This window comes from Arachis ipaensis, chromosome B3, assembly GCF_059453495.1.
Source record: "Arachis ipaensis isolate K30076 ecotype BB chromosome B3, ASM5945349v1, whole genome shotgun sequence".
Taxonomy (NCBI): Eukaryota; Viridiplantae; Streptophyta; class Magnoliopsida; order Fabales; family Fabaceae; genus Arachis; species Arachis ipaensis.
Window position 1 is genome coordinate 45,599,555 of NC_142438.1, and position 15,353 is coordinate 45,614,907.

The 15,353-nt window shown below is 32.7% G+C and overlaps 1 protein-coding gene across 4 annotated transcripts; it reads right to left on the reverse strand.

Annotated features, from left to right (window-relative positions):
- Nucleotides 1–1,751: 1,751 nt before the first annotated feature.
- LOC107630419 (uncharacterized) lies at nucleotides 1,752–8,280 on the reverse strand. 4 transcript variants are annotated; one of them, XM_088508214.1, is made up of 4 exons: nucleotides 7,642–8,071; nucleotides 6,235–6,281; nucleotides 2,542–2,797; nucleotides 1,752–2,327 (listed from the first exon to the last, which is right to left on the reverse strand). In XM_088508214.1, the coding sequence occupies exons 1-4, from the start codon at nucleotides 7,934–7,936 to the stop codon at nucleotides 1,948–1,950; spliced, it is 978 nt and encodes a 325-aa protein (XP_088364340.1). In that variant the 5' UTR covers nucleotides 7,937–8,071; the 3' UTR covers nucleotides 1,752–1,947. The 4 variants fall into 4 exon arrangements, with proteins under 4 accessions (XP_088364340.1, XP_016189019.1, XP_016189017.1 ...); XM_016333533.3 differs by lacking the exons at nucleotides 6,235–6,281; nucleotides 7,642–8,071 and adding an exon at nucleotides 3,782–4,666 and having other exon boundaries at nucleotides 2,542–2,794; XM_016333531.3 differs by lacking the exons at nucleotides 1,752–2,327; nucleotides 2,542–2,797 and adding an exon at nucleotides 5,311–5,971 and having other exon boundaries at nucleotides 6,243–6,498; nucleotides 7,598–8,280.
- Between the last annotated feature and the right edge of the window lie 7,073 nt (nucleotides 8,281–15,353).

Below are 15,353 nucleotides of genomic sequence, written 5' to 3' on the forward strand. Positions count from 1 at the left end.
TTATAGTATTTTTATTTTTTTAATTTTTAATTTATTAGTATTTTATTATTTAATTAATAATTAAACAAATTATTTTTATAAAAAATTATTTTTTGTATTATATTAGAGAAGAGACCAATATAGCAGTTTAAAAAATAAATTGTATAAATATTTAAGAGATAAATATGAAATACATACCTAAAATAAATAAAATAGACAAAATGGGAGTACTCTTGAGAAATAGAGAATTATTTTTGTCTGTTTTATTTATTTTAGGCATATATTTCATATTTATCTCTTAAATATCTATCTATATAATTTACTTTTGTATTTAAAAATTTTAATATTATCTATTTTTATTTAAAAATTATTTTTACATTATTTTTTAAACTGTTATATTGGTCTCTTCTTTATACAAAAAAAATCATTTCTCATGAAAATAATTTATTTAATCATTAATTAAATAATAAAATACGAATAAATTAAAAATTAAAAGAATAAAAATACTATTAAAAAATACTTGTAAGAAAGTTAGATTTTATTATTTTAAACTTGTGTTATTAATTTTAACAATTTATTTTTTTTAAATAATTTATGTACGATAAAAGATATATTTTTCCTGATTTTAATTATACTTTTAAGTACTCTAAATAGAGTTATTATATTATATTATATTTTACATTCATATGTTCTATCATATAATTAAATAAAGATTTGTTTGAGTGAAAAAATTTAATAACCAAACTAAACATTACTTATGTTAGTAAAGAGTGATCCACGGCAGAAGGAGGGATCGAGTGAGTGAGAGGATAGGAAATAGCGAGGACGTCGGCGCTGGCTATATTAAATAGGACGACAAAGTTACTGATGACGGGAATTCAACCACGTCGTTAAGGATGAAGAAAGGGAGATTGCGTGAGAGTACTCCCATTTTCTAACTTTATTTAAAATGATAATAAATTATAAAATAATCCAACTATGGTTAAGTAATGACCAATTACAATGTGACACATAATGAAGGATAACTTACATGTTATTTTAAAGGGGATTGGATAGCATTCACCAATATTTAAATTGTTGTCCAAAATCATATATTTTAATAGTAAAAACTCATACAATTATTTTCATGTAAAATTTCGAACTACTCTCAAATATCAACTTTACATAAAAATAAATACATTTAAATTTTCACCTATTAATTTTTTGATAGTATATATTGAACTCGTAAATGACATTGTTAGAAACTGATTCAACATACACCCAAATTTTCAGTAAATAAAATTTTAATACCTAAAACATGTATAACATGCTATCTGGCAGAAAAGATGTATATGTTATTAATTTAGTAATTAGTAAAAAGTTTGAATATATCTAAAGGAAATTCACTCATTCGCATGTTAGCTATAAGAGCACTGAAATTGGGAGTTGAGTCAATTTGAAAATTCCGTTGTACTAATCCATATGCCTCTTAAACTGGGATTGGTTGAATCACTAGATCTTGAAGAAAATGATATGTTTAAGACACCAACATATTGCACGGCGTGTTTGAGAGCATTTTGATTCTAGATTTCAAGCATTTTCTGTATTCTGATTTCTAAGTTCTAACACCATTATGATCATTCGAATGATAATCACACAGAATTATCTCGTTATCATGGCTACTTACATTGAACGAGGCACACAAACAACATTCAAAACTTCGTACCCAGCAGCTCAACGACACAACGATCAAACCAAAAAACGAGAAACGTCAAAAACAGTACCGGAATCGGTAGATAAACATATACTCCTATATCCCCACAACTAACTCGAAGTCAAGTTTATCTAAAGCCGCTACATCAATGTTTATTTTGCATTTTAAAATGAACAGAGAGCATATGCTCATATATGATAAAGAAAGATAGTAAATGAGGAAGACGAGCAAAAATAAACAACAAAAGGAAGATACAAATACTTTTGGCAGCCTGTTTACCGAACCGGCTGCTGATTGTAGTGTGCCTTCTCTTTTTTCTTGGCTGCGGCAAGCCTTGCACTCCGTGCAGCAGCCTCACTAGCAGCTGCCCGTGCAGCCGCATCCATCTCCTTGCTTGACTTTTTCTTCTTCATAGAGGCAACTTTCTTAAGCCGCTCTTTGACATCAGTTGACGATGCATCATCGGCCTTCTCAGATCCTGCAGTCTCAGAAGTTGCATTATTGGCATCCACGCCATCAGGCTGGTCTTGTGGTTCTTTCTGTTCCTTTGAAGATTTATCCTTCTTTTTCTTCTTTTTTGCACTTTTGCTTTCCCCAGCAGCATTCTCCTTCTTCTCCACCTCTCCGTTGCGATCATCTTCCTTCTTCTCAGCACCTGCATTTCCAAAGGTCAGTAGGGATGGAATTCCAAGTAGAGAAGCTCCAACTAACTATTTAAGCAGGACTGGCATATGAGTGGATGAAAAAGTACACACGTTTGTTCAAGACAAAAGTATATAAAATTCAACCTCAAGATTCATTTTCAGAAAGAATAAAAACAAGAAACTTAGAAATGGCTTCCTTCAATCTGATTTAAAACACCATATTACCATGGGAGTCATCCTGACCACTGGGTTCCTTTTGTAATCCTAGCTCAACCAAAACAGCTTCAAGCTCTTCAAGCTCTTTTTTCTTCAATTCCTTCTTTGAAAGTTGCCTTTCAGTTTCTTTGGTAGCTGGCGAAGGTTCAGGAGGTCTTTTAAGAACAGGCTCAGCTTCTACATGCACTTCTGAGCTATTTTCATGTTCATCCTCAGCTTCATCTTCCACATCATCAAGACCTTCTATCTCACTCTCACTTTCCTGGTTTCAAATATTAAATGATGTAAAACAATTAGTTATATAGCCCGACAATGAAGCAACCAGAAGATGTTTCAACACAGACCACCTATTCTAGGAATTTGTAATGGCTATTCCAAGTCTTAACATTTAAGTATATTCAAGGTTGTCGACAAAACCTGTGGGGGTGAGTTTTACCACCCTCAGTTTACTTGATTAATAACCAATATCATAGCAACTCTAGATATTTAATGGAATGATTCTCTCACCTTGAAGCAAATCAGCTAGGTTTATTGTAATTAATGTAGAATGCACGCAAAATAATAAATAACATTTAGGCGATTCAGTTTTTATTAATCAATGATATTTTCCAGGTTAGTTAATCATAATGATGAAACAATGATTACACAGGAGCATGCACATGGGAAACATAACTAGGGCGATGCACATTGAAACGACAAAAGCAACCAGGCCAGGTGCAGGTGAACTAGATTCCAAATCATTATCCTGTCAACATATAACGGTTAATTAAGAAACACGACTATGAATGAATATTGGTCGCGAATCAAGACAACCATTAACAATTCTATAATTTAACCTCAAAAGCCAAGCCGCTAAGGCGCTACTAGTGTAAACGATACAATATTAAACTTAATTCTGATGCAACCATAAACACCACAATCACTCCAACAAAAAACACCCCAATGCAACCTATATTCCGAAAAAAGTGATTATTCGCTACTTAAACACTAGCATCCTCCCTTGAACTCATAGCAGATGAAATAATACTCAACCACAAATTAATTTCTATCAACCAAAAGTTCAAAACATATATAATTATCATACAGCAACTCTATCCAGGCAGAATTCTCAAAGGTATCCCTTGCCACCCATTCAAACTTGAAGGCCTAGAACTATCCAAAACCTAATAAAAATACAAATAACTCTCTCGAGTTCTAAACAGCAATCCAAGGCAACAAACACAAAATCAAGACAGAACAATAATTTCACCTCTCCGGCGGCCTCGGCCGCAGTCACCGAAGCTGAGGGAGCAGCAGTGGATGAAGCCCAAACGGCCTGAGGAGGTGCAGTGGTTGCATAGTAGTCGTCATCGTCTTCGTCATCAACATCAGCCCAAGACTTGGCGGTGAGAGGAGCCGGAGCCCAGAAAACCTCCTTCTTCTCGGATTTCGCCTCTGCCGTGGCGCCTCTTCCCTTGGAAGAACCCTGTTGGTCCTTCTCAGGCTTCTTCTTCTTCTTCTTGAGGCTTCCGAGGGCGGCGAACACGTTGGTGCTGTTTATGACCGGCGCCTCGTCTCTCCTGATACCTCCACCCACCATCCTCCAATCTCACAGAGCTCACAGCCTCGAAACGACACGCGAGTAACGCGTTTTGAAGTCAGCCGTGATGGAATTCCAGTGGGAAGGGCAAGATCCGAAATAGATAAAATTGTCTAGGGTTTCAGTTTTTTGAAGAGGAGGCGATGGTGATGGTGGTGTGTTGAAGTGTTTTATCTTTTTAGGATTAGACAAGAATCGGGGAAGGGAGAAATGAAACGACAGCGTTTTCGGATGAAGAAATGAAGGCTGAGTTGCTATTAGAGTAGAGAAAGAGAAGAGGCTGAGGCCGTAGGGGATATATATGGATATGATGTGGTTTTCTAGTTTTCTTTTGCGTCTGGGAATTTATAGGACCTCCGTTTCTACTTCTAGTTTGTAATTTCGGGTGCGGTAAGAACCAAAAAAGTGGGACCAATTCAGAGAAAGAATGATTTTACGACGAATTTGATCATTTACTCGTAAAAGATCCGTGTAGATGTGGTGTGCTGGGCCTCCATGACTGCGGTTAGAACCACTGCCACACCTGGTTGGGGAAGGCAAACTGACCAAAAACTACTTAAAAAAAAAAAAAACCAACTAATTAAATTGACCCGTCTTGGTTGATCTTATTTGATTTTGCAATTTGCTTCTTTTTCTTGTGTACAATTTGTTCACTCTGTATTATATTATTACGAATTCAGTTCAAATATAAGAAATAGATACATAAAATCAAAATCTAATAAGAATGAAAAAATTTATAAATTTCAATTTTTTTGTTTATTTTTAACAAATCTTGTGGAGAAATGAGCTGTTGATATAAGCTAGAGTATACAAAGAAGGAACCAACTTCGAAATCATCAAATGTTTTCTCCTATAATTTTCCTCTTTCGGCCTTTCCCGTTTATACTTCAACTAATTAATAGGTTAGATAAGGTTGTAGCATTTGGTAAGATTACTTACTATAAGTACCCGTGATGTTGCCCATTCATTTCAATTCCATATCAACGTCACCAGATCTTAAAAAGAACATTGATTTGACAAGAATGATGTGCTCACATTGTACCATGCTGCTAATTCTCAAATTCCAAGAGACTGAAGGGAACAATAGGCAACCCAAATTCAAAAAATGCATTGATGGATTCTAACAGGCTAACAACATCTGATTCATCAGATGAACATCATCAAGAATTTTCTCGGGGATGCGCAAACAACGAAACAAATGGGGCAGAAAAATGGATTATACATTCTTGCTTCAAAACTTTGATAAGTACACAGTACCAGAATGAAAGAAAGATTCATATACTCCTATTTTCCCTCGCGTAAAATTATAAATTTGCTCATAGTCAATTTATCTAAAGCCGCTATCGATGTTTATTTTGCATTTGCAAATGAACAAAGAGCATATGCCCATATATGATAAAAGAAAGATTGAAAATATAAAGGGCAAAACAAAAGGATAAACAAAGAGAAGATACAAGTACTTTGCCACTTGCCAGCCTGTTTACCGCACAGGCTGCTGATTGTAGTGAGTCGCCTTATCTTTTTTCTTTGCCGCGGCAAGCCTTGCACTCCTAGCAGCAGCCTCACTAGCAGCAGCCCTTGCACCAGCATCCATCTCCTTATTTGATTTTTTCTTCTTCACAGAAGCAACTTTCTTAAGTCGCTCTTTCACGTCGGTTACAGGTGCATCCTCTGCCTTCCCCGTTCCAGCAATTTCAGTAGTTGTCTTTCCATCAGCCACAGAATCAGGCTGGTCTTGCGATTCTTTCTGCTCCTTTGAAGATTTGTCCTTCTTCTTCTTCTTCTTTGCATTTTTGCTTTCACCGGTGGCATTCTCCTTCTTTTCTAACTCACCATTGCGATCCTCTACCTTCTCAACACCTGAATTTTCCAGGACAGGTAAAAGACTCCATATAAGAAATTTCTACATAATTAGTCATCTTAGCAGGGCGTGCAAATGTATTGGTGAACATTTGCATGTGCAAGTTCAAGTCTCAACTTAATACTTTAGATATTTAAATAGTATTCTCATAGCCAACGTGGTTAAATCAATAACAAATGCTGACAAAATAAATACCTCCTTGAAAGAACTAAGATAATTATAATATCTTTTTTCTTTTTTCCTTTCACAAGATCAAAAACATCATATTACCATGGGAGTCAGCCTGGCTTCCGGGTTCTTTTTGCAATCCTAGCTCTGCTAAAACAGCTTCAAGCTCCTCAAGCTCTTTTTTCTTCAATTCCTTCTTCGAAAGTTGCTTTTCAGTTTCCTTGGTAGACAATGAGGGTTCACGAGACTTCTTAACAACAGGTTCAGGTTCTACTGGCACTTCTAAATCATTTTCATGTTCATCCTCAGCATCATCTTCAGCATCATCAAGGCCTTCTATCTCACTATCGCTTTCCTGCTATCAAATCATTCACATGTCTTGCAGTTAGTCAATGAGTCTAGCAGTTAGACAATGTGAAGCTCAATGAACAATAATACCATCTTCTATGTTATTAATTTGCCATTAAGGCCAAAACCAATTAACAATTTAAGTGCCCAGTTATGCAGCTTTTTAGCTTTCATTACTCCACGATCAATGGGACGTGCAGGGCAAGTCCATGAAGAATAAAGCCTATGTTATATCATCTAGGTTAAACATTATAGTTATGGGTGAAAACGCAATCATTTTAACTATGCAAGATTGAACACGTGGAAACTTGAGCTTGAAGAACCAAATTCCAAATCCAGAAATGAGAATAACAAATAGTCATCAAATGCATATTAATCAGATTCCAAATCATTAAACGGAATAAATGACAACTTGACAAGAACATAGATATTCGAATTAGCAAACCGACAAGCAACGTCATCAAATCCAAGCATACCAGATTACAGATCGTTAGACCGTTAACACAAATCACATAAATGACAATTCAACAAGGATTATAAATACCTTCCCAGAGCTAGATATCCAGAACAAGACCAGAATCCCGGATACTCATTATCGAACAGAATATCCAACATTATATCTTTAAGATATAAAAAGAAACACTCAGGTTTCTTTCCAATCATGCATGGAATAATATTCAACACAACTCTTTCTTCTCAAAGAAACCATTATCAACCCATGCAATCCAACCTTCAAAACAGCATTGCCTAACACATCCAACTAACAGAACACAGACAACACAAACAAAACCCCAAACCTACTGAATAACATCCATTCCAGTTCAGTTCACCTCGTGGCAAATAAAATGTGAGAACATGAACAGCTCAACTAATCCACCTTTTCCAAGTCTGGTCGCTATCCATGCCATAGGACTAAAGGATTCAAAGATAAAAAAACATAATAATAAAAGAAAAAAAAGTACACACTCTCTGCATCAAGCAACCATCATCACCATCCTAGTTAAAAAATAAACGATTCAAGCCATTGCATATTAAGTTTCAGCAGTAGTGATCGAACACACATAAATAGAAAAATCCAATTAAAAAAATGCTCAAAGTTTTATGTTCACCTCAGCAGGGGGCTCGGATTCAGCAGCAGCAGCAACAGGGGCGCCCCAAACGGATTGAGGTGGAGCGGTGGTGGCGTAGTAGTCGTCATCATCCTCGTCGTCAACGTCAGCCCATGACTTCGACGTGAGTGGCGCCGGGGCCCAGAAAACCTCCTTTTTCTCCTGCTGTTTTGCGGCGGAGGAAGCGGCGGTGGAAGAGGACGAGGAGGCTCTCCCCTTGGATGAACCCTGTTCCTTCTCAGGCTTCTTCTTCTTCTTCTTGAGGCTTCCGAGCGCTGCGAACACGTTGGAGCTGTTTATGACCGGCGCCTCCTCCCTCCTACTCCCTCCTCCCACCATTTCCAATCACAAACTCCGCAGCGATGGCCCCGAAACGACCGCGTTTCGACAGCTCCAGTGAAGGGACAAGATCGGAAATAAATCAAATAAATAAAAGAAAAAGAGAGAAATTCTAGGGTTTGTTTTTGTTTGTTCCTTCTCAGCGAGAATGGTGATCTGAGAAGTGAGGAATGTAATGTGGATGGAGTTATAAAAGGGTGCGTTTTAGAAGGAGAAATGAGAAATGTGTGTGTTGAGTATAGAGATTGAACGGAGAGGGGCGGGGGATCAGAAACGACGATGATGTGTGTGTCTCTCTCACTCTACATTACAACAGTGTCATCCTTTTGGGAATTTATAGGGCTATTTGAAAGAGAAAAAAAACAAAAAAAAGGACCTCCCCGGATTTTAAGTTTTTAACCTTCGACCCTGTATGTATTGGTTTGGAACTTTGGATTGTCTTTTTAAAATGAAAAAAAAAAAAATATTAAACATCATTAGAATTTATTATTTTTTGTTATGATTTAATTATTAACTTTTATTAATGTAATAATATATTTTATTTTATATTTTTAAATAAAAATAATTAAATAATAATTAAAAATAATAAATTTTAATATTTTTTATAAAAATTATTTTTTATTAAATAAAATATTTTTATTCAATTTAAAATTTATTTAAATATATCTTTTAAAAAAATATTTTTATTAAAAAAAATAAATATTTGTTTAAAATCTAACAATATTTTATTTAAAAAAAATATTTTAACATTTAAAATTTTTTTTAAAAAATATATTCAAATATAAAATAATTTTTGTTTGTTAAAAAAAATTTTTTTTAAAAAGATAAAAAAATAAATATTTTTTTTAAAAGTCTAACCCTAATTAATTTTTCAAAAAAAAAATACTAATTAAAAGTTTTAAATCTTTAAAATAGCAATATAGACATGTTATATGTTCTATTTATGAATAATACAAAACAAATAAAATTCTGCATGGTATTGGAACGATATTATTTTAGACAGTAAAATATTTGTTATTATCTAAATTTTCGTATAACCCGCATCAACTCCTTTTTATTTACTAGGAATCCTAATAAAGTAGGTAAAATTTTATTTTAAAAATTATTATTTCTATGACAATCTTTCACAAATAGACATGTCATTATGATTAATAGTACATATAAATAATATCATTAAATTTTACATAATGAATTAATAAAATGTCATAATATATCAACTATTTACTATTATAGAGAACTTAATTAATTTTTTTATTCTTTAAAGACTAATAAGTCTTAGATTAAAATTCTCAAATTATCCCTTCTTATCATCTTTTCTGTCCCAATCTTTCGACCATTTTCACCGCTGTCACTCTCCAAAAACTCTCAACTTTAACCCCCTAAATATTCTTCTTATTATTATCCTCCTCTTCTTCTTCTTTTCTTTCATCGTTATCACCATTATATTTATTATCATCACCACGATCACTATCTTTATCTTCACCATCATCATCGATGTAGTAGAGATGTCATCACTGCAGTCGCAACAGCAAATCTAACACAGCCAAGCGACGATTTAAGAAACAATGTATGCAAAACGTGGTTCCATGGTGTGAGGAAGCGGCTATGGGAAAGATTCGTAGTAGAAATAAGAGACCCATAGAACGTGTGTGGCCTAAAACTTTCGATTCTGTTGAAAAGGTGTGCCAACAACAGTAGAGGGCGAAGGCAACATCGGCGGAAAGAAAGGCGAAAAAGAGAAAGGAGAGAGAGAATGCAAGTGCAAGGGAACACCATTTAATTTTATGCATCTAGTAGCATTGTAATTTGTCTTTCACATATCACAGAAAGTGGCCTACAAATCAATGAAGTTCTTAAAGTCATTGCTTGAGCCATAAAGACTTATTCATTCAACGGATTTCATTCATTCACTGGCTTTACTCTCTAAGAAGTCAAGTCGATCCAAAGCCATTGCTTGAAGCGATTTCCTTGACCGAAGTCTGCTACCGAAGCGGGATTGCTTGACACACAAGCATACCAACCCCAGAGAAGGTCAATAAGGATGGTGGTCGATCAAGATATTCTATTAAGAAGTAGGAATCCGCTTCTCCATCCCCTTCCCACAAGACCGCTTATTCTGCTCTCTCTTATATAAGTTGATTTTTGATTCACTTATTCCCATTCGTTCCGAGTCGCCCCACATTGACATTGGGTAGAAGATTTTCTTGTTATTTCTTTGCAAGCATTACAGAAGATTCGTTAGCTAATTCAATTCATCCTACCTCTAGATATTTTACTAGGTCACATCACAGCCTTCCTGCGGGTGAGAGAAGAGTTCCTGTGCCAAGCCTAAGGGGCTTAGACCGCTACCTCCCTTCGACTATCATTATTCCCCTATTCACTGATTCTCTAGCATCGTCGTCTTCCTAGGCTAAAAGCCCTTACTCTTCCAACACCTAAATCGCTGGCACTTTGGATCTATCCTAAAAGAAAGAATTGACCTACCTTGCTTTGCTGCTTTGATTAGGACTTTGCTTCTCTAAAGAGATTTTACCGGTGAAAACTCCCTTATAGTAGCAATTCTGAAGCGGAAATAGCTACGGTTATTACCATTCTTGCTTCTCCTGTTCTTCTTCTATCTAAGGACAAGGCGGAAGGTAGACATACTTATAGACTTCTTTCTTCCTTCTAGTTGAGGTGAAAGCTTTAAAAGAGCTGAGTCGTACCCAAACTCTATCGAATCAGCAAGTAAACTACCTCGCTGAACTAGCTTTAGACTAGGCTAATGAGTACGCAACTGAAAAGACAGCGCTAAGAGTGATGGCTTTTCTTTATATTGATTGAGACCTAGCTTCGGGGCACTTACTTTATTAGAGTAGGGAATCCGGTTCAAGCAGAGTGCAAGTGCCACGCTAATCCTAGTCCAAGCCAAAAAGCAACGCATGAAACTAAAAGTTACGCCTTTAAGCCATGCCATTATAGCCTATTGATGATGCATGTGAAGCTTACATCTTCTTAATTGCAAAAGCCTTCAATAAAAAAAGGGAAGATTGTGTGCAAGTTCCTATGTTTCAAGAGGAGTTGTTTGTCTGCAAGTAGGGGTGAATGCGAATTGGATATGATCAAAATGTCAATTTGATCCGATCCGCACTAAAATCATCGGATTTGATATTTGCATTTTTTTTAAGTTTGGATCCAATCCGATTCCGTGGATTGGATATCGGATATATTCGCCATATTAAAAAAAAAAAAGTAAAAAGCTTATTCTTATTAAAAAAATATCAACAAATTTTATTTTTCTATTTTTTTAAACATATTTACTCCTAAAATATTATTAAACATACTTTTCTTAAATAATAAAAATAAAATAATACAATATATAATAATTATTAGTTGAAATAAAACATAAAAAAATATTTACTTATTTATTTATTTCTGTGTATCCGCGGATATACAGATCGAATATGCAGATATCTATATGAAATCCGTAATCCAGTACGAATTTGATCAATATCTACAATTTTCGTATCGAATTTAGATAAATATCGCGAATATACAGATTAAATCCGATCCATGAATACCCCTATCTGTAAGATTATTGTGTGTAAGTTCTTATTATCGATGCCTTTTGTTGTTATTAATCTCGAAAAGTAGTTGTATTGAATCTAAAAGTTCTTTAAGAAATTGCATATGGGATTAGAGGACAAGTCATTATAATTGTGGTTGTGTTTGCACTTTTTTTTATCAAAGAAAAGAATAAGGATTCGGATGGAAAAGAACATCAAAGGAATATTTTGATAATTCTAGAGAAAAATTTAACGGAGTTAACTCTATATTTAGTGATTGATTATTTTTGTCAGACGAAATTCTTTTTTCATAGGTATAATATTAATTTTTTTATAGTTAGTTTTGTTAACGTTCAAATTTTTTATAGTTAGAAATGATTATTTGTTCTAATCTTATCATATTTTTTAAAACACAGAATAGATAAACTCTTATTATAATATTATCAAATTATGTGAGTCAACCAACTTTAAATTAGTCAAGTGATTAATTTTCTTGTGCGTTTAGTAAGTATCAAGTATTTAAATTTTATCATGTGTATGCAGTAATTTATTAGTCAATAACATACTCTTAAATATAATTCCAATTTATAACGAATTAATCATTAACTTTTGAATCGAAGAATTTCATAGAAACTAAAAAAAGACCAAAAAAAATTAATTATGTGAGTCACAATACCAATCTCCTTAATATATAAATTGCAATAACTGATGGTAATTGACTTTGAAGATACATCCAAAGTTATTCAATTTGAATCAAGAATCCAAGAATCACTTTGTATGGAAATATATTTGATTACAAAAGTACTCTGCCGAAAAAAAATATTGACTACCATTAAGGCATTAATTGTCACATATTAATGATGAAAGATAAAAAAGGGTTAGTTTTATAATTGCCAGTACCAAACTAATAATCGATTCGATCAGAATACATTATTAATGAATTATTAGTTTAATTTAACTATTAAATAATTGGTTAAATCGATTAATTTATCATAATTAAATAATTATATATAATTTTTTTATAATAAATAATTTTTAAATTAAATTAATTATTATTTTTTATTTTAATAATTCAGTAATTAATTTGTACCTATTACATTATTTAAGTATATATAAATAAATCTATTTTGAGTTTGAATTTCTTATTTAATTTCTTAGCAAAAAAGAATTATGTTAAATTATACATAAATTTATGTATTGCACATATTTAATTTCATCAATTTGATTACTAAGTTAAAGAGAATGATTGTTTTATATTTTTATATGTCACTACAATAAATATGGTATTTAGCAACGTTAAATTTTAAAATTCTTTAAAATTATTTTCTTAGATAGTTTTAGACAACGGTTTTTTATAGTGTCACTGTTGAATTCAATTTTTCATTATTTTATAGCAACAAACTAAAACCATTCTCTTTATCTATTTTAAAAAACGATTTTATAATCGTTACCATGATTTGGTTTTAAAAGCAATGGTTTTTTATTGTTGTTTAAACCATTGTACAAAAGAAACACAAAAAAACCATTGCCAAAATGCTACACTTCGAAACCATTTTATTAAATGGTCTTAGATAATGGTTTTTACAGTGTTGCTCTTGAAGTTTAATTTTTCATTACGTTATAGCAACAAAATAAAACCGTTCTTTTTGACTATTTTAAAGAATGGTTTTATAACCATTACAACAATTGTTTATCAAATAATAATTTTTTAATATTATACAAATTAAAAGATATATATATATATATATATATATATATATATATAATCATACAAATTTAAACAATTTTTTCTATAAATATTAAATTAATAAAACACTCAAGGACTATTGTTATAAATATATAACAAATATTATTTTTGAAAAAAATAAAGTTAAATAAATTTATAATAATATTTTTGTTATAAATATATAACAAATATCATTTTTGAAAAAAATAAAGTTAAATAAATTTATAATAATATTTTTGTTATAAATATATAACAAATATCATTATAGAAAAAAATAAAATTAAAATAAATTTATAATAAATATTATATATTTTTTGTTTAATCCCCCTCTAAATTAAACCCTAACATAACCAAGAAACTCTCTTCAGAAAAAAACATCAGCGCGTGCGGTTTTCTTCCCTGTTCCCTCTACCATCAGCCATAATCCACACCAACTCATCAGACTTAGAGTCATCATTGCACAAATCAAACTTTCCGTAGCCTCACCATGTAGCCCTAACCCACTGTCAAAGGAAGGAGTTCTCAGTGCGCCGTCACTGCATCTTTGAATCGTCGCTGCGTCTCTGGCTGTTTCTCTCCTTTCTGCGGCATCGCTGCTTCTCCCATCTCCGTGGCGTCGCTGCTTCTCCCCTCACCTCGTCGTGTTCGTTTTTGTCTTGATCGTTTGTGGGTTGTGCTTCTTCTGCTTCTACTTTGCTGCTTTTGCTTCTGTCGTTTGTCGGTTGTCGCTACTTCTGTCGTGGTTGCTGGCTTGGTTGTTTATGGGTTGTCATTTGTGGTAAGTGGTCTTTTTTTCTGATTTTGTTTTGATTTTAATATTAATTTTAATCTTGATTTGGTATAATGCTGTTCTGATGTTGATTTGGTAATTGGTTCTTTGGAAATGTTGTTTTAATTTTATTTTGACTTTAATGTTGATTTGGTATGTAACTGGTTCTCTGGAAATGCTGCTCTGATTTTGTTTTGATTTTAATATTAATTTGTGATAATGCTGTTATGATTTTGATTTGGTAATTGGTTCTTTGAAACTGTTGTTCTGATTTTGTTTTGATTTTAATATTGATTTTATATTCATTTGGTATAATGCTGTTCTGATTTTGATTTGGAAACTGGTTCTCTGGAAATGCTATTCTAATTTTATCTTTATTTTAATATTCATTTGGTATAGTGCTATTCTGATTTTGATTTGGTAATTGGATCTCTGGAAACGTTGTTCTGATTTCATTTTTATTTTAATATTGATTTTGGTCATTGCTCTGTTTTGGCCATTGATTTAAAATAGAAAAATATTACCACAATTATGCAGATTTGTATATGGTTGATTGGCTTGGTGGCTTCTACTCATGTGCTATTATTTTCAGTCTCTTTGAGCTGTTCAATGTAAATAAATTTGATTTTGTTGTTAATTTTTGGATGTCATAAATCAGAAGTATTTTGGTTCACTAAGTATATAATTGTTGATTTTCTGATTGGCTTGTTAAGAGATAGTAAATTTAGTAATTTGTGCCGGTAGACAAGTTGAAGGTGCTTTTGTTATGTGGTAACTAGTGTCTTTGATGGGTTTTGTTTGATTTATAGGTGCTAGTGCTAGTGTGTAGTCATGGAAGTGATAGTAACATTAGTATTAGGATTATGGTTATGAATTGCTTATATTTTTATTCTTTGTTGCTGTTATTGTTTGTCTCTTTAAAACCAGAAAAATGGAATCAAATTGTTTGTCTATCTGTAGCTGCCAACACTACAGGTAAATCATTTAATATGTTATCTTTTTGAATTCGTTTGAAGATTTAATTGTTAAGAATATTTAATGATTGATTGATTGCTTAAGCTTCTTTGCATAGTTTGTTAGATACAAATTGTTAGTTTCATGATTGGTTGAGATGTTATCTTTTGAACATTAGTGGTTAACTTCTAGAAATCCTTTAGAAGTAATAAGCTCTTGATTGGAAAAATCACTTATCGTTAGTCTAAAACATATGTCCGTGTGTTTTATTTTAGTTGACAAAGTAATGGACAAAAGGTAAACTAGTTTACCAAGATATACTGAGGGGTACCAACATGGTGTTAATTCATTTTTGGATTTTGCCTTTTCTAAAGGTAGACCACAAGGACAAGAAATTCTTTGTCCTTGTTCTATATGTAACAA